This window comes from Gallus gallus, chromosome 2 (genome assembly GCF_016699485.2).
Source record: "Gallus gallus isolate bGalGal1 chromosome 2, bGalGal1.mat.broiler.GRCg7b, whole genome shotgun sequence".
Taxonomy (NCBI): Eukaryota; Metazoa; Chordata; class Aves; order Galliformes; family Phasianidae; genus Gallus; species Gallus gallus.
The window spans coordinates 110,878,476-110,902,674 of record NC_052533.1 but is presented as its reverse complement, the minus strand read 5'-3'; the positions used below and the strand labels follow the sequence as shown (position 1 = coordinate 110,902,674).

Sequence of the window (24,199 nt, the reverse complement as noted above, 5' to 3'; positions counted from 1 at the left end):
TGCCTGGATGCTTTCTGTGTGGAGAGCTGCTTTAGCAGGGGTTGGACTCAATGACCTCCACAGAGGTCCCTCCCAACTGCTATGATTGTATGATGAGCCACCGTAGATTTATCTTAACAGGATGAAGAGCTGCAGGAGAGGCGAGAAACCTTGTCACGTTTGTGGATGGCTACATGCCTGCTTCTGTACCTAAAGATAAGTTTCTGGTAATATGTGAACAGTGAGCTTCCTGACAAATAGTCTTATTTTTAAGATCCAGGTGTGTGTTGTTAGAGTGCTTTGAGAAGCGCAGCAAGGACTTGATGGCACTGGTCAGACCGGAGGGGGTGAGCTGGGGCAGACAACAAAGCAGGGGCGTACGTGAGGCTGGTTGGCCTTCGCGTGTCATCGGCTGTTCGCTCTCACCCATCACCCCCCCGCTTAGCCCAGTGCCTTTCTGACCCAAGGCTCTGTGAGGGAGCTGGAGGGCTGTGACTCTCCCCTGCCTTCCTGGTTGCTTTTTTAACGCCTCACAAACATACCGCGTGCTATCAAGCAGTTACACGACAGCCACAGTAACTCCGTATAACTTTTGATGGAAATATTTACGTAGCCGTACGTCTCCCGCTACGCTCCCTCCGGCGGCCCACCCTTCGGTCGCTCAGCCCTCAGCCCTCCCCTCGTCCCGATGAAGCCCGCCACATCCCGCTCGGGAGCGGCCCCTCGGACGGCGGCAGCGTGCATTCAAGTCTTACGCTGTGCGACACCTCCCCCTGCCGGCCGGAGGGAGCGACGCCGAGCTGCGCCCGCACAGCCCCCCGCCCGTCGGCCAATCAGCGCCTGCTATCCCCCCGCCCAAAATGCTCCCCGCGCCGCCGGTGCGGGGGCGTGCGGCAGGTTTCCGTGTGGGGAGGTAGCGGAGGTTGGCGGCTGCTGGGGCAGGGCTCGGTGTGGGCGGGGGAGGACGGAGCCGCTCGGGGGTGGTGAGCAGAGGCTGTGCCGGTGGATGAGTGCTCCCGCCGGGAGGTTTGTAAACACAGCCCAAGTGCCGCTTGTTTCTTAAGCTTCTGTCGCACTGTCTTGTTTTGAGAACGCGGTTTTCTTGCGGAGCGGCTGACTGAGCGCACACTGCTTTCTGCGTGCTTTCGCTTGCTCTGTGGGAAAACGGCGTGCCTTTCTTTCTTCCGAGTGCCTTCGCGCAGAGCAATGGGCGATGAGGGGAAAAGCCGCGTCTCTGTGGAGCTGTCCGACGGGTCGGAGTCGGAATCCTTCTCGGACCTGGTGGGTAAACCCTCACCCGGGAGTCAACCGTTGTCTGGCGAAGAGGAGCGGGAGAGGCGGGTCCGTTTTGTAGCGCGTCTCCCGTGTAAAGGGACGGGGTGGAAGGGCTCGCTGCAGGGATTGAGGGCTGGTCGCAGCTGTTAGCGGGAGGCAGGTGCCCGGTGGTGCTGGGGAGCTGGGATCTTGGGGGTCAGCCTGTTGGCTCAACGTGCTGCCTGCAAAATGGAAGTGCACGGCTGTGGAGCAGCAATTATTAACTAAAGCTTGAATTCAATACTGAGGGAGGCCAGAAGGTGGAAGCAGTGCAGTTTACACCTCCCGCAGCCTGCTCCTTAAAAGCCCCAGTGCTGGCATCATTAAAAACCCAACCACACACAGATTTAGGGGACACAACTTCAGGACGTGAGGACATCAAGAAGCAGATGAGAGCTCTGAAATTCACAAGGGGAGAGGGAGGCAGTAAGACAGAACAGCAAACAGTGCATCAGAGATATAGTAGGATATCCTTTGGGGGGTGTTCTATTGAAAAAGTGGCCGTCATAACAACGCATCTTCCTTTCTTTGTCCGTAGGCCTACCAACCTTTGAGAGTGTTCTTGAGGGTGAGGCCCTTTTCTGTAGCAGAACTGGAAAACCATGAAGCTCAGGTTGGTTGTAGAATTAAGAAACAAGTTTTTATTCTCTGGCTGAGAACACCTGGTATTGTAAGCTGGGACTTCTTGTCTTTATAAAAGTCATGTAGGTATTTCAAATGGAATTAGTGGGTGCTTGTGTAAATATGACTTTATTACCATTTCTTCTAACGTGTGCAGTACAGACATGCACACCTGTAGCTCTATGAAACTCCACTGGTAGGTTATTTCAAAGTAGTTGTCACTTTTATCTCTGCCCATGGCTCATGAAGCAAAGAAGTTTAAAGAAAGCTATCAAGCATCTCTAGGAATAATGCATGTAGTTGACCCTTGAGTCGCTTGAGAATACCTGAAACACCTGGTCCTGCTTCACTTGCTGCTCTTCTCATCAACTTTTTCTGTAACTTCTACAATTAATTCTGTCATTCTTAGATTCTGCAGTGTTCTATACATCCACGTGCACATGCAGCCACAGAGGAATACTGCTCTTTCTCCATCCCTTTGTTGTTAACACTGATGCAAATTATTTGTTAAGCTGTCCCTGGAGGATGAGGTCTCTGCAGTGTTATCTGTCAGCCCTGATCTTTGCAAGGCCCTGTGGGTTTCAGTTAGACCTCTTGCTCCTGACCTGTCTGAAGAAGGATTTAATATTTGTTCTTCTTTGCTTCTTAAGATTTGCTATTTTATTTTATTGTTGTGTGTGTTCTAGTGTTGAATCTGCTAGAGTTGAAGGCTTTCAGTAAGAAAAGCAGTTCTTTTTGGCTAGTATGCATTGCCATAGTATTTCCAATCTGGCATCATTCAGCAATCTGAGCTGGCTGCAACAAGACACTGATTTACAAAATCAAACTATTTCACAAGTTGTTTCTCATTCTTCTGTGGAATGGGAAAATTCAGAATACTTGACCATAAATGAAATTACTTGTGTGCTCTTACAAGCAGTGAGGAAAGGAAAAAGTAAATGCTGAAAAAATTTTTAAAAGCTGTGGGGCTGACTGGGGGAAATGATAAGAGTGGCATGGTACCAGCTGGATTTCAGCTCTGCAGATCCAACTACTTTAGGGCTTCTACTCACAAGCTTCTACGAGGCTGGCGGCAGCTGATGGATGTGCTGCTGGAGTAGGATTCCTCTGTAGTTCATGAAGGATTTAATATGTCTGGCATGCATTCCTGATCCTGGCAACGTGAAGAGGATGTTAGAGAGTATAGGAGGTCAGAGCCTGGTGCAGTAAGTAACTGGTCTGAATTCAGTACCAAGCTTCTTAGCATGGCTAAGCCAGTTGACAAACTGAGTTGTTAATTGAGACTCCTGGGAAAAGCAGTATGACCTAGGTGTGTGCTACGTGTGCGTTATTTGTATGGCCTACCCTGGCCAACCTCTGAACACAGATTCCAGGTTTAGCTACAGCTGATCATCCTTTCTGCTGATACATCAAAACACTGGCAAGCGATATTGATGGTTGAGTGTAAAATCAATTTTCCTATGATATTGCATTTTATATTTATCTTGTTAAGTGAGTGCTGGCTAATTGTATCTTGCCTTTACTAAGTTGAGAGAATGCAATCGAATCAGATTTGAAACTAATTCAGTTTCCTTCGCTACTACTAACATCAGCTATCAATCAAAGGATGATTCAAATTTAGTTCATGTATGCTATTTGTAGCTTGTTTCACACTAAAAATGATTGAAGAGGGGAATATGGTAAATTTCTGTATATCTTTTTGTTTCCATAGCTGTAGAAAATACTGCAGGCTCTAATCACAAAATACCAGGGTTTGGAAAATGTAAGTTGGAGGTGGAAAGGAAAAGATGTGGTAGGGAGGAGAGGGAAGAGGGAAAGGGAAAGGAAAAGAGGGAAAGGAGAGGAGGAGGGAGATGGAGGAAGAGAAAGAAAGGCACAAGGGAATGAGAAAGGAGAAGAAGAAAATGTTGTGGAGAGGGAAAAAGGAGAAAGGCAGAAAAAAATGAAGAGTGGGAGAAGAAAGCAGAGAAGGGGGAAAAAGATGAGAGAATGTGAAAGGAGGGGGAGAGGTGGAAGGAAGGAGTGGGAGAAAGGTGGAAGGAAAGAAAAGAGAGAACGAGGAGGCAGGGAAGTAGAAAGAAGTTGCTGGAAGAAATCCAAGTTAAAACTTAAACCTCTTAGAAGACTCCAGACAATTCCCTTACTTTTATCTATGTTCTGGCTTTCATGTGAAGCGAATATCTCCATAGTTATTACGTATCTCAAGAGAGACTATCTGTAAACTTTGCAAGTGTTCATAGGTTCTTTTTCTCTCCAGATAGGCTTCTACCTGAACAATTCTGTGGGATGTTTTGGTTCATCTTTTCTTGTTTTTAAGGGTTGTGTAACTATTGAAGATCCCCAGACAGTAATTCTTCATGCGCCCAAAGAATCTCCTGCAATGAAAAACTGTGAAAGAGGAATTGGTCACTCTGTACATAAATTCACCTTTTCTCAGGTAAGCAGGCTTTTTCTTATTTTTAATTATATAGTTAGTTGTGTTTCTCAATTGAAGACTTTTTATGATATTGTATAATTTGATTTTTCTTCTTTGAATTACGTGTGGTACTTTTTCCTTAGAAAAGCAAACTGCTTACATTTAGACCATTGTAACTGCTGATTTCTTTCCAGTCAATTGCAGTTGGTACAGAGCAGGAGGGAGTTGTGCATTGCTAGCAGATGTGTTGAAAGTATCCATTGGACAGTATGTTTAATGAGTAGTGTTCCGAGCAGTTAATTTTAGAAGTAAGAAAACATTAAAAAATAACTAAGTGCAGTTTTGAGTACCTCTTAGAATTAAGCAGGCATCCTGTAAGATCGCAACAGAAAATGCTGAATTCATTTTAGGCAAGGCAGAAAGCTAATCCGTTATCTCCTAGTTGCTACCATTCAGTACTGTGATACGTTGAACTTCTTTGTGTTTATTGCTTTTTTTTTTTCCATTCCTTTCTCCAAGGTCTTTGGGCCAGAAACTACTCAAAGCGAATTTTTTGAAGGCTCAACAAAAGAGATTGTGAGAGCATATGTTAATGGAGTAAATGGACTGGTATTTACTTATGGCGTTACAAATGCAGGCAAGACATACACTATCCAAGGTATTACTTACATACCAAAAAGCAACTGTAATAACTGAGTCTGGACTCCATGAGAAGCTTGTACAAATACCTACATTTTCTTTACTTATTTTAAGGAACTTCAAAAGACTTTGGTATTTTACCTCGCTCACTTGACATGATTTTTAACTACATAAGAGGCAGGCAGTATCTGAAGATGAATTTTAAACCATATTTGAGTAATGATGTTAAGAAATTAGAAGAGGCCCAAGTTAAACAAGAAGAAGCCATAAAAACCACTCTTCTGGCATCACTGAAAGAGGTCAGTGACTACATGCTTCCTAATTACTGAATGGAGTTTTAAAAAATCCATAATAGAATAGTCTTGTAAATGTTTTACTGTTGGGTCTTTTAGATTTACCTTAATTTACAGTATGGATTCTTTGTAAGCTCTGGAGCAGTAAGGCAGCTGGTTGTGTTCAGGACTGAGGGTAAACTGGAAGAGCTTGCTGCAGAGGGCAGCACATAGTTCAACACAAAAACTGTTGCAAAGCCTGGATTTCCATAGAGGAGTGGTTGTGACACTGGTACCACCAGCCCTTGGAAAGCCTCTGAGAGATCTGAGGCCAGGCTGGATGTGGCTCTGGACAGACTGGTCTAGTGGTTGGTGACCCTGCACACAGCAGGGGGATTGAAATTAGATGGTCGCCATGGTCCTTTTCAACCCAGGCCATTCTATGATTCTATGATCTGACCTGTCTAAAACCTTCTTGTTGCAAAGTGGATCTTTTGGGACACATCTGAGGACTACAGGGCAGCTGTTCAAATTCCAATCCTAGTTCAGAAGTGATGATGGTAACTTAGCAGGCACAGCAAAGATGAGGTGGAAGACTGTCTTAAGACAGATTAAAAGTTTGTAAGCCTGTGATTTATGTAGCTTCATATAAAAAGTAATTTTCTGATAACAGCAAGTAAAATGAGATGCCACCAAATCATTTTCCTAGAAGGATTACAGCCTACTTTAGGGGATTTCATGTGTCTTGCTTTATAACTGTGTTCTTCAAGTTGATCATAGAATGCTTTGGGATGGAAAAGATGCCTTAAAGATATTCAGTCCAGCACCAAGTCTGTAGGCAGGACAGAGAAGTCTCCACTATGGCAGCTATAGCGAGTGTATTCTATTATTTACAGAGTAAGAAACAGCTCTCACCTGAGAAATGGGCACCCTGGTGTATTTGGTTGTTCTGTACTCCTTATTCCAATCACCAGTTTTCACAGGATGTCTGTTTTATTTTTTTCTCATGTCTGATTGCTTACTTTGGGTAAATCAGAAGTATAATTCCATGTATTTAATGCCAGAACTCAGTCATTTCAGCTTATTATGATTCAAAGCAAGTCTGAATGAATTCTGAGAAGTAACGATTGCCTGGGTTTTCTTTTTCAGTGGTCATTAATACCAAAATCCTTGTAACTCCAGTTATCTCTGAAAGAATATCCTTCTGTGATTCACATTTGTATGTAAAATTCCACTCTAAAGCCTACTGTTTAGATTAAGTTCTGCAGACTGAACTCGAGGCAGTCCAGTTAACTTTTGAGATGAGACCTCAGATGAAAAACCTAAAAGATGCTAGAGATTACGTATTTATTTCAAGAGTCTTAAAAGCTCATTCATATTCTATGTGTGTGTATATGCGTATTTGGAGGGGGTGAGGAAAAACTGACATTACCAGGATAGTGGGTAAATATTTTGAACATCTTTATGGAATCTACAAGCTTGCAAGAAGGAACAAGCAGGAACTTGAGGTCTAGAACAGGAGGTCAAATAGTGCGTTATGGAAGAGAACTTGATACTTAACAAACATTCCTTTCTGTTAAATCACCTTCTGACTTTGCTAGTAGTTTAGTTACAGTAGATGATCTAGATGCTGATGCACCACAGTGAAAAACAAGCAAGACTGCACCATCAAGAAAGAAAGGTAAAAATGTGTCTAGCAGAATAATGCATGACAAGAACTTGCATATGTGTTGTGATACGTCTGTTCTGATAGCTCAGCTGTCCCCCCCCCCCCTGCTGAAGGCATGCTGCTTGGTAGCTTGTGAATAGCATAGCTGTTTGAATGCTCACTCAAGCTTGTAATCTGAGAGCAGATACGGTTTGGTGAGCTTGGTTTTGGTTTACATGGATTTCGGCAGGCTTTTTTCCCAGGCTCAGTTTACATGTCATGCAGAAAGAATCTGCTGTTGCTTTCATACTCTGTTGAAACTGCTCTGAATTACTGTAACACACTTGTTCTCCTGTTTACGTTCGTTACAGAGTATTGATGCAAAAACACCCTTAGCATACTTCTCACCCTCTTTGCTTCCCTTCCCTTTACTTGTTCTTCTTTTCCACTGGATTAAATATTGCTTTTTATTGGATTAACAGCTGCTTTACGTGCACTCCCATTCCCACCTGTCCTCTTACTCGCTACTAAATATTAGCTTCTGTCATAGGCAAGCAATATCAGTCCACGTTCCTGGTTGTTTTCAGATAGACTTCATAATCTTTTCTGTAGTCTTATGGTCTGAAGAATGATATATAACACAGTGTGTATCACTTAATTTTGTTGAAATCTCATTACAAAAATGTATTCAACATCACATGCATAAATATTGTTTTTTTTACATCCTATTGTTGACATACACGCATGCATGACACAGCTAAGTCCCATATCCTGCTAGAGAATTTTGCTTTGTGCTTGATAAACTGTAAATGATTAGAGTCCCTTCTTGTAACTACTCAAGCAACATAAACGCACTGACTATGCAGTCTTCATAGAATCAACTAAAATAAATGGGAATTAAATTCAGCAAGGGTGTATACTCAAACTATGCTGTTATCTATACAGGATTTTTTTAATGGCCTTTTAATTTAGTTAAAGGCTGTGGTTTATCAGATCTTTGAGCCCTTTCTGAAGATCTCACTTGTGAGATCTTGAAAAGAAAGATTGACTCAATCGCTCACAGACATAATACAAGTCTGGTTTATTTATGTTTTTAAGTGACCTCTGCTGCTTTAGTCTGTCCTCTGCCCCATATCCTGCCCTCTGCCCCTTGAAGAGACTTGCTTCTCCAATCTGGTTGGTTGACCAAAGTATTGGTCAGACTTAAGCACCAGTTCATAAAGGCATTCTAAGTATTTTTAGAAGCATTTCATTTACAGCTTGAGTAAAGTTTAGTTTAACAGTTTGTTACTTCAATATTTAAACCCTAAATACTGGAATTACTGTCACGTTTCACTTCTGCTAGTCACATTGTCTGTTGTTTGGATGTAACCGTCTGTTATTTCCTCAAGGAGACTGAAAGCATCTCAAATACTGTTGCAAATATGTGTCACGTGGAGTCAACTTCTTCCAAATGTACTTCAAGAAATCTGCCTTCTGATTCACTAGGTAAAGTGGAAAATTGATTCAGAAAAAATAGTTAGACTTTGGAACTTAGGAATATAAGTGAGTAATTATAGGTAGATTTAAAAATCTTAATATTAGTTATCTTTACCAAATTTAAGTAGCTGAACTTGGGAGGAGGAATAACAGTGTAGCTTTGAGCCTATTGTGGGAAGAGGGAGATCTCATTCTGCGAAGCTAATGAACAAAATGCTGGAGGTTTACAGTAGAGGGAGGATAGCTTAAATCCTGTGCGTGTTCTGGCTACAGGAGGCTGCTGTGAATGTCCCTAGAGTACCATCAGTTATACTGTACTGCATATCTCATTGTAAAACACATAAATAAAGGCCACCTTATTTTAGAAATTTCTATATATTACCTTGGAATGAGAGACCACTAAAATCATTAGAGGTTTATCAGTGTTGTTGTTTGACCACTGAACTAGTTTTCCTTTTTGGTCAGCAGAGAAGAATTTTGTTCCGATTGATGCCTATCGGACCAATATACACCAAAGAACACAAGCATCTGTGTGGGTTTCTTTTTGTGAGATCTATAATGAATATGTGTATGACCTCTTAAGTGTGTTATCTACACTAAAAAATCAGAGGCGTAGAGTCTTAAGAATTTGTGAAGATCAAGGAGGAAACTCTTATATTAAAGGTAACAATACTATTTTATGACCTTGGCAGATTCATAGAATGTCTTTGATCAAAAGTATATGTGAAAGGTCTCTTTTTGCAGACTTAAAGTGGATTAACATTCAGAGCACTGAAGAAGGCTGCAAAGTACTAAAAATAGGAAACAAGAACCGAAGCTTTGCTTGTACTAGAATGAATGAGCAATCAAGCAGGAGGTTTGTTCCTCTAATCATAAGCATGTTCTGTCTATTTTCTTTTAAGGAGAGGAGGGGGAGGGAGGTGAAAACTTCAGAGTGCCCATTAAATGAGCCAATCTTCAATAATACCTTAAGACTTTCCTTGATCACTCTGGTTCTGTTATGACATTCTGAAAGACAGCTTGGACAAGTGTGGAGAGGCTCTAGAACTGTAACAGTAGCAGGAGTTGGGTTGCTATTCAGTGCCTTTGGACAACCAAAATGATCAAATCACATCTGTTTTGAGTGCCAGCAGAACTGTGTGGTTTGGCAAGTGTTAACCACTCTGAGTGGGGATGGCTGTGCAAGGACTTCAAAGGGAAAAACTCGGTAATTCTTCATACTGGCAGTATAATTCCTGGAAGCCTTCAGCCTGTCAGTAGGGAATGTAAGAAGGAATGAGTCTTGCAGTGCCTTTTGGTGCTTCTAGATCATCTAGGTGCTGTTACATTGCATTTTTTTAATCTGAGTTTACTTGATCTCTTAAGAATTAAGACCCTAGCTCTTAGCCCTTCTGGGAGAGGGGTCAGGGAGAATCTGATTTGATTGAATGGGAGGGAATATATGGAAAAAGGTGGTATACTTGCTATTGAAACTGTCTTCCTACCTGTTTTTAAAGTCCTCTTAATAATATGTTCTTTATCTGTGGAAGGGCATGCTGCATATTTAGTTGCTAGAGCCATAGTGCTACTGAGGCTGCTGCTTCTCTAAAAAGCAAATTATGCTGTTTTGTATTAAAGACAGCTTCCTTCAAATTTCAAGTGGTACTTCCATATGACTTTCACTCAAGATTAAAGTAGTGCAGAAAAGAAATGTCTGCTTGTCTGGCAGAGTTTTGTGCCCAGCATATTATTATTGTTTTTGCTCCAGGGAGTACCCCGACTTCCACTTAGCTTATTCCCAAACTGTGCTGTATGTTCTTCTGGTTTGTGTTGTTTTTTAAGGAAGTTCTCTTGAATTGTGGGTTGGTGATGAGGTGTGAAGCACTGCTTTAAATCTGTCCTGAAGAAGTTTGTCTTCTACAGTATGTGTTTCCTGATTTACTGGATAAACTGGGAGACAGAGCTTATAAGGTTCTGGAACTTTCTCTTCTGTTTCACATAACAGGTCTATTATTTTGTCTTTGTAGCTTGATGTCTAAAACAGAATAACAACAGCTTTTCAATTATCAGAAATCCAACCTTTCTGGAAAATGAGGAATAATTTTGAAACTCAATGAATAATTGTGTGTGTTAAGAACGAGGCAGAATTACAGGACTGTTGAACCTTAACTTATTCCTCAACCTATTCATTTCTAAGAAGTTAATGCTTCAAATTTAATGAGTTCACATACTGTCTACATTTTGTGCACTAAGTGGCTATGTGAGTATTCACTTTCTGATCAGTGAACTTCAGGGAATTAGCTTGTTCTTTCTCCAAGACAGCTTGTAGGGTTGATGTGATACTTTTTCCCTCTCCTTTTATTGAAAGAAATGAAAAGCCACAAAATACAACTCATATTGCTGCTTTTTGCTGTTGGATGAATGAATTGCAAAGGTAACTAATGTAAACTAACAGGGTTGTTTTTGGCACAGAATTTTCTGTAGCATACAAATATTACTTTGCTTCAGTGTCTGTCAAATTCTTGTAATTCTACTTTATTAAAATGTCTTCTTTTGCATTCCAGTCACAGTATATTTTCAATCCGGCTACTGATTCTAACTGATGAACATCAACCACATGTTCTTGGAGTTTCAGAGTAAGTAAATGCTTCAGCTGACTACCAGAATGCAGGTGGTTTTGAAAAGCTGATAAGGTGCAAGCATGCCAAACTGCAGAACATCTTTTTTTTTTTTAATTATTTTTTTATTTAAAAAAACAGAAAAAAATCATCTGAGAGCTGAGAAGGAAATCCAAACTGCCCTGGTTTCATAAAACTGGCTGGAAACCTGATAGGTACAAGAGTAGAAATATTTCTCTGTATCTTACTCTAAAGTATAGCTGAAGGAACCTTTATTGGAAGAATGCCTACACAGCTTTAAATGTAGCCTACTAGTGGACTTCTCTGAATGTGCTGAATAGAGCAGCAATCTTATTCAAGAATCTTTATATTCATTGGGAAGATAGTTTAGTGCTGTTGTGTTTAATATTTTGTATAGTGCCTTCCAGAGGAGATATATAAGTACAGCTCACTCTGTAATCTAGGTAGGCTGAAATGAGTCACGCTTTTACACTTCAGATATCTAAAGGAAAAAGAGACACAATTCTATTTTCATACTGTTTAGAAGCATGCTTGTTTATGTGTTCTGGATAATTCTTTTATTCAGGTTGACTTTCTGTGACCTAGCTGGGTCAGAGAGGTGTAATAAGACACAAGCCTTTGGAGACAGACTAAAAGAAGCAGGAAACATTAATAATTCTCTTCATATCCTTGGAAAATGCATTGCAGCACTGAAACAGAATCAAAATCCAAAGTAAGTAACAAGCTGTAACCAACATGCTGTTAGGTTGAAAACCTAAGTATCCCATTATGCTTCTATGAAGGATTCATGTGGTAAGAGGTAAATGTGAATTTTCAGAATCCTGTAAGCCTTCTTTATCCCAGATATCACTGGAGTACCTGAAATTACCTCTTTCTTTAAAACTGCATGGAGGAGGAAAAAAAAAAGGCAATTAAGTGGAGGAGAAAAGCCAATTAGCAGCAAAACTACAATGCTTTTTCCTTAATGTTTGCATATGAGCCATAAGCTTCGTGTACAGAGCTTCTGTTTTGTTCTCAACCTTTCAAGCTCCAAGTTATACAGGTGAACTCATTAGACAATTGACAGATCTCTTGTAAAAAGAGGTTGAAACAAGACAAAAGCTTTTTTTCTAACACTAAGTAACGGTGATGCTGACACTTTACATCTCTTACTTTTAAATAATTTAACTTGTTGGAGAGCTTATTGGATCTAGGAAAGACCTTGTTCTTTGAGCTGAAATAGCTTCAAATCCAAGCATCCTACTTTAGATGCTTCCTTAAAGAGAAACAGAATTAAACCAAGCTACAGTACTGCACAGGCCTTTTCACATATTTTATCCTGTTTCACAATTTCATTATTCTTTTTTTTTTCCCATGAGGATGAAGCCAAGCTATATTCCATTCAGAGAGAGCAAATTGACTCGCTTGTTTCAGCCATTCTTTTGTGGAAAAGGCAAAGCTTGCATGATTGTAAATATCAATCAACATGCTAGTACATATGATGAAACACTGCATGTAATGAAATTTTCAGCTATAGCCAAACAGGTAAGAGCACACCTAATTTCCCTGCCCTACAGTCATAGAATATCCTGAGTTGGAAGGGATCCACAAGGATCATTGAGTCCAACTCCCAGTTCCACACAGGAGCACCCAAAAAGCAAACTCAGTCTGAGAGCAACATCCAAACACTCCTGGAACTCTGGCAGCTTGGTGCTACAACCACTACCCTGGGCAGCCTGTTCCAGTGCCTGACAGCCTTCTGGTAAAGAAGCTTTTCTAACACCAAGTGTGACCCTCCCCTGATGCAGCCCCATGCTGTTTCTTCAGGTCCTGCTGCTGTCACCAACAAGCAGAGCTCCCTGTGAGGAGCTGCAGGCCACTCTTCGTGGATATCTCAGATATTTTTCTAATAATTTTCAGCTGCAACTTTCATGACAAAATAAGAGCGTGCACTGAGGATCAAGTTTCTGTAATACACTGTGACGTACATACTTATGTTTGCTTAACTAGGATGAGTTGCTGGGTAGAGTATTTCAGGAAGCAGTAAATGCTTTGCAGCATTTGCCTTTAGCTTTTCATCAGCGTTTCAGGAAACCATGCCTAAGCTTGGTATTATTTTAGTGGGTTGGGAAAACACCTTTCTATACAACCCCACTACATTTTCTAGTAGATCTTTCCCATTTCTGCTTTGTTACAATACTAAAGGTTTACCTTTTGTATTGATGTTTTTGTCTGCTAATGCCACGAGCAATTTTGTTAACGTTCTTGTAATCATTACATATTGGAATTACAACAATGCATTTCTGCTGCTTCTTCCTGCTATTCTGACATCTGCAGTATTGATGGCATTGATAAATCAATGTGTTCAAATCTGGGTGTTTCAGGTTATCCAGACTGTCCTACCAAAAAGTTTAGGTGACTTTCCACCCAAGTTAGTTGGAGGTGATGGCAAATCTATTGTACGTTTTGATGTGAACACGTCTGTGGATGACTTTCCTGACAGTAATGAAACCTTTGCAGAAGAGGAAGTGGACATCACCATTCTGAGTCATGAGGTAAATAAACATCTACTAAAAATTATACCCAAGGCCATTGGTATTAGCTCTCATAAGAAATGTGCTGTAAGAGGTATACCGGAAGCTGTATCAACTGAAAACTGTAGACTTTTGTGTTTATAACCCAGCGTTATTTACCTGTTCATGCTCTTCTGAGAACAGCAACAATGAGATGTGGCATTTTGGAAACAAAGCTATGCAATTTAATTACAGTAAACTACCAGTTGATACTTGAATGCCAAAATATACCAACAATAATTTTATTTTGATAGCATAAACAGTTAAGATGGACAGAGGTTTGGCTTTGCAGTAGAAGAAATTCAAATTTTATATTGTTTAATCCTTGATACAGTCTCACTGGGAAGAGGCACGTAGAAAGGCCCTCTGCAAATGTCTTATCTGTATTAATATATGCATATTGAAATGTGTATCTGTCTTACTTTCTCAACTGAATTATGCTAAATTTAGGATCTCTTGAAAACTGCGGAGAACCTGAAAGAGAAGCTAGTTGCTGAAAGGCAAAGTAAACTCCTTCTTGAAGTGAATATACGTAGAGAGATGGCAGAAGCAATGTTCCGACAGCTGCTGGAAACAGAGGAAGCCTGGAGGCAAGTCATATTACAATTCTATTCAAGACTGAAACAATTCCCCATTTATAAATACAGACACTTATGTATACGTGTGTGTGTGTGTGTGTATATATGTAAGATGTGCATGCTCATGCTGTTTTGAGAAGTCAGGGCTGGCTAGTTTCAAAGCTTCTGTTGAAAAGGGAAGAAGGAACGTTAAACTGTTTTACAGATCAGCCTCTTCCTATGTACAATGAAAAGGTAATGTTGCTTTCTGTTTAACTTCATTTAATTTGTAATTACGAAAAGTTGTCCTGTCTTGTTATCCATACTGTTAGCTGCTGCTACTTAGCAGAAGACTGTTATTTGAATTTGAGGCATGTGATCCCTCTCAAACAGGCACTTGGTCATTGTATGCTAATGTATGTGTATGTGCTTCAGGTGGTGTGAATTGCATCTCTTTGAACTTTCCTTCTGGCTTCTTGCTCCTGGATGATTTATGAAGTTTTCTTATTTTAGCATCTTAATAATGGAGGCAGCCACAGTAATTTGTTACTAACTTGGGGATTTTTTTTCAAGTGTATCCAGATTGCTCAAGCTGAATTCACTTCCTCTTAGTCTTCTCTTCTTGAAATCAGTTTCCTGCTGTTTGTTAGTAACTCAGACACTCAAAGTTAAGTTGCCAACTGCATGCTCTATGGTTTAACACCTGTGCTGTCTTCAAAGTTATTGGGGTCCTTTGGCTAAACACACAAAACTATTAGTGATGCTTTTTATCTGTTAAACTGACGTTCTGTCACCACTGGGCCAGTTTTTTAAACTGTGGCAAGACTAATGTGTGCCTTCTGTAAGTTAAAATAATAAAGCACAGTGAATTTGTCATTTATCTTTAATGAAAGAACAAACCATGAAAGACATCTGCCCCTCCTGCCCAGCTTCCCTGGAAAAATGCTTGAAATATCAGGCCTAATTGGGTGTAATGGTATCTACCATTACATGCTGCTGGATTTTTTCATTATAATTTCTGTTTCCCAGACCTTTCAAGACATGACCTAAAGCATCTAGTTTAAAATATTATGCAGACATGTGACTTGCTTGCAGTCATGGAAGCAGCAGAGACTTCTGGGAGTGATGTAGCTACAAGCGTTTGTGCATCTCTGATATATCAGCAGACTTTAACAGTTTGCTTTTAGATTGAGGTTTTTTAACCTTATAAGGGATAAAATCACTTGAGCATTTGTGATTCTAACTGGTTGTAGTTTAGAGGAGGAAAAGGGGAATATGGAGAAAGGGAGCTGTTGTCTGTGTATGTGAGATAAAGTGCTTGTGACTTCTGTGTGGGCAAGTTAGTTGACAAAGGTGTCTCGTGATGATGAAACATCTTAATTCCTCTGCAGTAGTAATTTCCACCTGAGTGCTTCCCACTGAAATGGGATATTAATACTTAATACTAAGTTACCAGTTTTTTCAGCTGTGAAATATAAAGTTTAGTGTCACTGGAGATTCACGCACCTGATTTAAGTGCTTAGGTACAACAGTGTGGCAAACCATTTAAGAACCACAGATGCTTTTACTTTTGATCTGCTGCTACTATGGCTTTCAGCTTCAAACAAGAGTGATGTAGTTTGTGCTGAGATCTGTGGCTGTGTTCAACAGGCATACTTCTGTTGACGCATTGAAGAGAAGGGATCAGAATGACCACATCAGATCTGAGTTCTGGGATTTAAAAGCACATTCTCCTATAGCATGCTTTTTTGTATACTCAAGCACCATGCCTTGGTGCAAATCTGTAGGATCTTTGAGAATTAAAATGACAAAAGCCAGAAAAATACTTCTTAATCTCTTAGGTTCACTATCTATAACAGATAAATAACTGGTACTGCAATTTGGTCATGTGTAGTCAAGTACTAGCATTCCAGCTACTACAACATTAAATAAGACTGATGTTTCCTTCTCAGCAACCGCTTGGAAGATATGAAAGACAGTTATGAAGAAAAACTGGAGAGCAAATTTGAACTGTACAAAGAAGCCATCAAGAAGCATGCATACATGTGTGCAATGGAACAAATTGAGGACCATTATGTTCCCATAGAAGAATTTATAGCAGAACAAGAGAAAGTTGAGGTATGACTTGACTACTGTTAAAAACTGCGCTGATAAGCTAACTTCCTAACTGTAGCTTTCCAGAATTGTTCAGGAATTGTACATTAACACTGAACATTCAAAGTAGCTGTAGTGGTTCAGCCTTGCTAATTCTTACCGTAGGGACTGAGACTTTGTCTAACATTACCTATAATGTATATCTAAAATTCCCAATCTTTGAGGCCAAAGTTCAATTAAATCCAAATTGTATTTATCTCTGTAATGCAATGATTACAACACCTTGAGGGCTATTGTACACAATAGTCTGGCTACGTGAATATTCTTGGAATTGGAGGGTGTAGAGTAAAAAGCTGGTCTGAAAGAGCTGGTGGGCATTTTAGTACAGGGTAGCTATTTTATTTATAATGGTCTCTGGTCCAAAGTTCTAGAGGGAGTTTGTGATACGAAACGGTGATGAGAAATAAATTTTATGCAGGAGAGCACATAACCTGAATATACTCACACCTAGGACTATCCAGTAGCTGGTGTCAGTAAGTTGCTATTCCTTTGCACAGCATAGAGTGCACAGATCCTCAGAATTAAGCAAGTATCCTGTGTAAATAATTTCCTCCTAGAAGTTCTTGTGATCAGAGTGACGTTCCTTAACAGTGATTTCTCAGCCACAGTCATCATAACTTCCACCCAAAATGATTTGTAAACTGTATATACGTATGTAGTATAATTAGAAGACAGGGTATAGTGCATGGAGTTGAGTGGAAATTTAGACAAATTCTGCCATGTCCTCTTCTTTTTTCAGGATAGAGAGAGTAAAATATTGCAATTGGAAAGGCAGCTTCATGAACAGTCAGGAAGGCTGTTGACTTTGGGAAGTCCACGTTCAGATGTACTGAATACTGAAAATGGCGTGGAACCAGGTGGGAGTTTAACTACTATTTGTAGTTCAAATTATTTTGTTTTCTGTATGAAAACCAAACTACTTTTGTCCGCAGATCTTACAGACAAGATGATGAAGAGAGCCAATGAAGGACTGCAGAAACAGTGCCTGGAGAAAGATGAGGTAGCTCTTACTATTTAGCAAATCTAGGAGTAGCAGTCCTAAACTCTGGCATGGTTTCAATACTTGAAGAACTGCACTGTAAAGGGCGGGGGGGGGGGAAGGCCTGAAAATTCCTGCAAGTGGGTGTCAGGTTTACAAAAGAACCCTTATTTGACTGGGGATGATTCATGCCAGAGACTGGCTGTGTTCTGACGATAGTTTTTTAGAAGTATCTACTACTACGCTAAGTCATGTGGCAATCATAATGCAAGGTGGGAGGAGGGGAAGATGGGAACTTATGTTGGAATGCATTGTAAAAATTACCATTGCCTCAGTGCTCTCATTCTGGAAATGCTGCCTTCTCACTTGAAGGGGAACAGTTGAACAATCTGGTGGCAATTTAGATCTAGAGCCAAAATACTGCCTTAAAGCAGTGTGGAATTCCACCATTCACTTAAGTTTAGGTAATGAGTGAGGTCTCTCTTCAAACAAACAAGATCCCTTCAGTTCTGAATAGTATGTAGACACTGAAGTAGTGGGCTTCAGTCTCTGTTATGGAAAACAATATTGTTTTCAGAAAGATATTCCTAGTACACACATCACACAAACTTTTTGCAAGGCTATAGCTAGTTTCCCATGTTTAAAGAGGATGGAGGGGAGGGAAGGGAAATGATGAGGCTTGCTCCTTTCACTAACAACAAATAGGAGTAGGGTTTGGAGAAACAGTTCCAGCTGGTTCTAATATACCATGTAAATGGAAAGTGAACTTACATCCTTTTCTACTGGAAAATTATAGTCCAAAAATAACTTTTCCTTACCAAATTTAATGTCTTGTTTTACAGCCCTGGCATTTATGTTCCACTCCTGGTCTTGATAGCTCTACAACATTTTCCATTTCCTATGTCAATTTCAAATTTTGATGACAGAAAGCAAATCTGACTTCAATGCTTGATAAGAGCATTCAATATTGATTCCTTTTGGTTGCCTTGCTGCCTGGCAATAACTGGAATGAGCATAGTTTAAAGCAGCTACTTTGATTAGCGTCCTTCTACTGCCTTGCCTCACAGTATCTGTGCATATGTGAGTGATTGACTACTTTTCTTCCCTCCCACTAATCTTGGTCTGTGTTTAACAGATCTTATTTAGCAATCTAGAAGTTCTTCCTACAACTGTGTTGTTGTAAATCCATATAATATTTCTGGTTTGGAGGTTTTTTTCCCTCTCTGAAGACTTAATCTGTCAATATTAAAATTCATCTTCCCATCAGAAAGTGAGGTTTTCTGTTGTAACTGCACTCCAAAACATGAGATGAGAGAGAATCCTTCTAACTACCCTTACAGAAAAGGAGCAGATTGTTCTAGAAGTCTGTACTACTGTTCTTTGGTTGCCAGGTCTCTCCAATCCATTAGCTTTAGCACAATGGCCCTTGAATACTCTGGCTATGTGTCTTGCTGGAAATAATGGGTTTGGACATTAGGATTTGGAAGAAGCAGTCTTCATCTTGGTTGCTTTGATCTTAGTTTGCACTACTCAGTATTAATCAGAAAGGCTTTCAGTGTACGTACCGGTTCTAGTCATGAACTAAGCTCACATGAAATGTGGTGTCTTGAAACTTGAGTGTGTATGGGTTCTATTTTCAGCTTATAAAATCTTTGAAGCTTAAAATACAGAAATTAAATGAAACAGTGCTGGAAGCTAATGAAGGCTACAGAAAAATGGCAGAAGAGAACAGCAGGCTGAAGCATACAATCATGCTTAAGGTTTGTCAGCCTTTTCAAAACAACTTAAATATGACTTCTTTCTGTAGTTATATTGGCTGCTTTCACATTTGCACATGTAAAAACACTGTTCAGTCTTAATAATTGTTTTTGAGCTTACAGCCCTCAGGTTTTGCACCTTGGCTTTGTGTCTTGTGTTATAAGACTCCTTTCCTTTCCTCTCCTTTGTTATAAGACTCCTTTATTATTAAGTAATAGACTTAGTCAATAGAGAAACTGACTGTTCTGACAACTTTTGCTGACCTAAAGATGCCCTAACCTGTTGTCAAGCACAAACACAACTCAGAAGTCTTGCAGAATCCTCTCTAATCACAAAGTGTTTTGCTGAAGGCAGGCAAACTGTTAGTACAATAGTGTTAATGCAACAAAACCTGTGGGTTTTGGCTTGAAACCTGTCCTACCCCTCCTGCAGAGGTGGCTGAGCTGGTTGATACCTTTGGGCAGGGAAACTTCAGAAGCTTCACAAAGATGACAGCACCTGACCTCTGGCAACTAATGGCTGCCAAAGTAAAAAATGAATGATAGACCCATTGGTATTTTGCACCTGTGCCTCATTTGTAAACTGCAAATGAAGCCATGTATAAGATTGCTGTGTTTTTTTCCTCTGAATATTAAATTACACTCTGCATTTAAGTCCCAAGTCTGAGATTGAAAATTAATTATATTCAACTTCATTTTTCTTAATTGGTTTGAAGACTTAGGAAGGTGTCGTCTCGTTGACCACAAGGTCTAGAGAGTGTCTTTAAGACTGTGTTCCACTCACTCGAAGAAAGTTATTCAGTTCTGGTTAGCAGACTTTATAACTACGACATGAATTTTGATTTGACCAGTTTTGTTTCAATAGTAAACTTGCAGCTGAATACCGGAAAGACTTCTTTATTTGGTTCCTAGAACAAATGAAATTGTTTGCGTGGTGTGTCTCAGCATTTTAGTATCAGTTTCTTCAGTCAGACCCTAAGTAGGTCTGTTGGCTCAGTAGTTTGCCATTCTCTTAATTATGTAAAACTAATTGAGAAGAAATGGCTGCTGAATAGTCATTTAATATAGCAATCGTAGGGTTGTTTACTGAAAACAGTAAAATTGTCTGAAATAGGAAGTTGCTTGTATGAAAAAGACTTCAGAGTGTTCATGCAGCTAATGCAGCCTTGTGCTCACAGGATCAAGAAATGAATAGTCTCCAGAACTGGGCTAAACGTGTCCTTGAGCTTGAAGAAACAGTGTCTTCTCTGCAAAAAGAACTTGATGAACGCAAAAAGCATTTCTCTATTGAGGACTCAAAACAGCAGAAACCCAGGAGAGGTTTGTTGGCTAACCTGAAATCCACAGTAGCAGGTACTGCTAGCACACCTCTTGGCAGAGGCTGGGGGAAGCATGAAGAGGCTTCACCCTCAAAAAAGCACATACTGTTTGCTCATAAAGCAAAGGAATAATATTTGATTAACAAAATTAGCAATTACTGGACTGCTTTATCAATTTCATACTGTTTGTAGGTGCTTCTTTTTCTACCCTTAGATGCCCTCTTCATTATTATGTTAAATCTTTTATTAAACACTTGTCAACTAAGTAGTATTAGGTTTAGAGCTATGTAAGTATGGACCCGAACTTCTGCTTTTATGGTTGATATGGGGATGTTATTTGAGATGGATCAGTATAAAAAAATCAGTGTATTTTACACATCTTAAATTTTTAAGTAACTGCTATCAAGGTCTCTTGTACTTGTATGCAATTCCCACAAAGTGAAATATTCTCCATCTGCTGCTTGATACCTTTATGAATTAAGTATTTTTCTTTTGTTATTGATTCCTATAAATGAGATGGCTTGTAACAAGTGGCTAAAATAGCTCACTTCTTCATAACTACTGGAACTTTGACCTGAGAACTACCTTCCTGGGACTAAACTGACCAAATAAGACCTCATAAAAGAAACAAAATGAGGTCTTATCTATCTTCTTGCTATTTTTCAGCTAACTTGCTTTGTAAAGGAACTTGTTTTAATATCATTTAAATTTCCACTAAGAGTATATGTTAAACTTTGAAAAAATTATTATAAATAAAACTTTCAATTATTATATTAAGCTTTGTTCATTTTATAAACGTTATATGCAGTAAAGCCAGAGATCAGGAAAGTTCATAAACTGAGGCTGAGCTGCCATAGTGACTGACGTATGATGGTCTTGAGTTTAAAGAATCATACCTCTGGTTCTACTTTACCTGTATCTACCAACCCAATGTAACAGCAAGACTGGAGCATGGTAAATATGAAAATAGTTTTCTTACAGCCATTTCAGTCTGTGAGAGTGAAGTTTTTTTTTAACTACTGGGAAAGTACTGTGCCTGTAGGAGTTGAAGAATTTCTCTAAAACAAAGCAGAGCTTTTAAATAAATTGGAATAATCAGTTTGTGCTGTTTCTCATGATGGAACAGAACCCAGATTGGACTGAGAACCTTCCCTTCATGCTGGAGTCACTAGGTGGTGCAGCCTTCCTGCATGACGCTGCAACAGCCCTTTGCTAATGTGAACACTCCTACAGGTTCTTCGAGACAGGCTGTTCAAATACTGTGAACAATTGCTCTGGTGAGTCATCCACCTGTCTGAAGAGGTGGGACTTGCGCCAGTGCTGGTATCGTGTGTTGAAGTTTCTGTGAAATATGGGTTATCTGGCTCCAGTAGTTCTAAAAGCCTGTACTCCCTACCCAGACGAATATTTTAGAAATTCTACTTCGTCCACACAAACTATTCCAACTACTGAAAAATATTTTAGTGTTGCGCTACGATACACTGAGTGCTGATCCCTTGAATGAGAAGGTTAAGTAGAAATTGCTCTAGGACCAGCAATAGTCAAACAGTAGGCTAAAGCTATAATATTTCAAATGACCTCCTGCCGTGCTTTGACACACTTGTCACTAGTCTGAGACTTTATGTGAGCAGACTTACATAACGCTAGCAATAATCTTTTATTCTCTGAGCAAAGGCTGTTTCCATGCATGCTCTGACTTCATGGAGTACTTTTGTTGACTTCAGGTAATGGTTTGGAAAAAACAGGTTCTGGTGTCTATCTTCTTTTTGCTTCCCTTAAATTAAAACAAAACCTGTACTAAAGTTCTTAACAATTCTTATCTGTAATCTTTTCTACAGTGTTGTGAAATGAATGTTACATTCAAGGATATGGAGGAGCTGTTTTAAAAGACAGCTGAAGACTAAATCTCTTCCTCCCCTCCCAAAAGAAACACAGATGCAGAAATGGCTGGCTGCTTCGGTGGCTTCATGCTGAACTGATGTAAGGCAAGCAGAATCCATTAATATTTACCATTGTAAAATAAACTCATCAATGGTAATGAACAGATGTTCTGTCTGAAGCTACTGCTACAGATGGATAGAATATTTTTTTTGTCCCAAATTACTACTGTGCAACTTGTTTCAGACTAAGTGTTTATTAAAATTAAAAATCACCATATAATAGAAACAGTATTTACATATTTCACTGATAGTCTGCTTAAACAGCACAGTTTGACTGAAGGAAGCCAATGGAGAAAAAGCAATGATTGTTGATGCTGCTGAACTTTAGCTGCAGGCACACCAAAGCTTAATGAAAAGATTCTGAAGCTTCTGCAAAGTACCATTTGCCTGAATAACTGGGTAAGGTGAGAGGTGGCAAAGATGTCCTGGGTTTCGGTGGTCAGAGCCTTGTCACCAAGAGGAAAAACCAACATCTATACTGTAGGTGCATTGTAACTGCACTAGCTCATCTGTTTGGTCATTTGGATGAAAACAATTTAATACATAGAGCATAGCAAACTGCATTTCCTTTCTAAGAACTACAGATTTATATACGAGCAAAGTTATAGTGTCTCTGCAGTTTAACTTACTTAATATCCCATTGCATCTTTCCACAAATTGGTTTGGGCTGTGCTTGAGCTAGTTTTAGCTTTAAAACAGCTCTAGGGTTAGTTGATTGAAGCAGCAAAAATTAAGAAATATTCTCAAATAATCACAGATGATTAAAAATTAATCTTAAAATATTTTCATGGGTAACAGTGACTGCAATGAATGTATGAACTTCCTTCGCCATCCTGTGCTTTCCCATCAACTTTACATGATGACTTAGGCCTTGTGGAAAACTGGAGGTCGAACGCAGAGCTGGGCATGCTGCTGAGTCTGCCTTCATGGATGCTCTTCTGCATCTGAGATGGCTGTTGCATTGCTTTGAAAAGGATTTTAAATTTCATGAGTAACAGCAGTAAAACAATCATTTTCAATGTATGGAATTACATCCATAGCCCTTCCTTAAAAGAAATCATATTACACCATTTACAAAGTCTGACAGGATATGATGGTATTCCAACTACTAGTGTGAAATAACAAGGATACAAAAACAATTTTAATAATAGGCTGCATTTGTCACGACTTTGCCATGAAGAACAACTTAAACAGGTAAGACATGGGGTTGTTCCTTTTTCTTTTGAAGACTGCTGTTTGCGTGTGCCTTTCATAAAGGGATCCTTGGAATGTGTTCCATGATTTTGAGCCCAAGAAGGCTTTGAAAAACTGTGCAGGTGAATGATTGCTTTCCTTCTGTTTCTCTGCTCAGCCTGGGATGTTTCTGCAGCTGCAAAACATGAAGCATTTAAAGAGAACTTCTTTAACCACAAAAAAGCATGATTATTTTGCTGCAGAATTACTCTTTCCTTCAGCGCTCCAGCTTCCGTACTTGGTTAAGATGTCCAAACTCAAAGTAATTGGTTACAGCAGTCTGTCCAAGTAATAGTCTGTGCCAATGATCCATGTCAATAGGAAAAAAGTGTTCTTTTTTCTATGGCTGCTGTTGATATTGCCCTTCTGTTGCTGTGTAGAAATCATCAAGTACGCTCTGTAGGTAATCAAAGGTCGGCCTTTCTTCTGCTTTGTCTTTCCAGCATGTTTTCATGATATCATAAAGCTCAGCTGGACAGGTTTCCATACGTGGCATTCGGTACCCCCGCTGAAGAGCAACCATCACATCTGAATTGCTCATACCTTTAAAAAAAAAATAATAAAAAATGAACGGATCCATCCTGCTACTGTTTTCTCTGCTTTCAGAGCTGGTGAGAGCCACAGCCCGATGCCCACCCTGGCCACCTGTGTCATTCTTCCCTTTGCCTCCTTAGGTGCAGAGGTTCTAATCTGCTTGCTCCATGCCCTCATGTTAATGCAAC

General features: G+C 39.8%; 2 protein-coding genes across 22 annotated transcripts in view; one reads left to right on the top strand and one right to left on the bottom strand.

Annotated features, from left to right (window-relative positions):
- The first annotated feature begins 272 nt into the window (after window positions 1-272).
- On the top strand, window positions 273-23,369 carry KIF20AL (kinesin family member 20A-like). 2 transcript variants are annotated; one of them, XM_046938085.1, is made up of 20 exons: window positions 273-1,005; window positions 1,182-1,320; window positions 1,832-1,906; window positions 4,232-4,351; window positions 4,850-4,988; window positions 5,084-5,268; window positions 8,281-8,377; window positions 8,834-9,031; window positions 9,113-9,224; window positions 10,912-10,983; window positions 11,552-11,698; window positions 12,345-12,510; window positions 13,350-13,520; window positions 13,989-14,128; window positions 16,048-16,213; window positions 16,989-17,106; window positions 17,182-17,249; window positions 18,869-18,988; window positions 20,164-20,338; window positions 22,143-23,369. In XM_046938085.1, the coding sequence occupies exons 1-20, from the start codon at window positions 668-670 to the stop codon at window positions 22,148-22,150; spliced, it is 2,754 nt and encodes a 917-aa protein (XP_046794041.1). In that variant the 5' UTR covers window positions 273-667; the 3' UTR covers window positions 22,151-23,369. The 2 variants fall into 2 exon arrangements, with proteins under 2 accessions (XP_046794041.1, XP_046794042.1); XM_046938086.1 differs by lacking the exon at window positions 22,143-23,369 and having other exon boundaries at window positions 752-892; window positions 1,182-1,260; window positions 8,837-9,031; window positions 20,164-21,075.
- Window positions 22,423-24,199, bottom strand: part of LYN (LYN proto-oncogene, Src family tyrosine kinase) — a 47,172-nt gene continuing 45,395 nt past the window's right edge. For all 20 annotated transcript variants that reach the window (XM_046925348.1, XM_046925396.1, XM_040685422.2 and 17 more), the window contains one exon: window positions 22,423-24,020. In XM_046925348.1, the coding sequence (XP_046781304.1) occupies window positions 23,818-24,020 (203 nt within the window). In that variant the 3' untranslated portion in view covers window positions 22,423-23,817. The remainder of the gene's footprint in view (window positions 24,021-24,199) is intronic.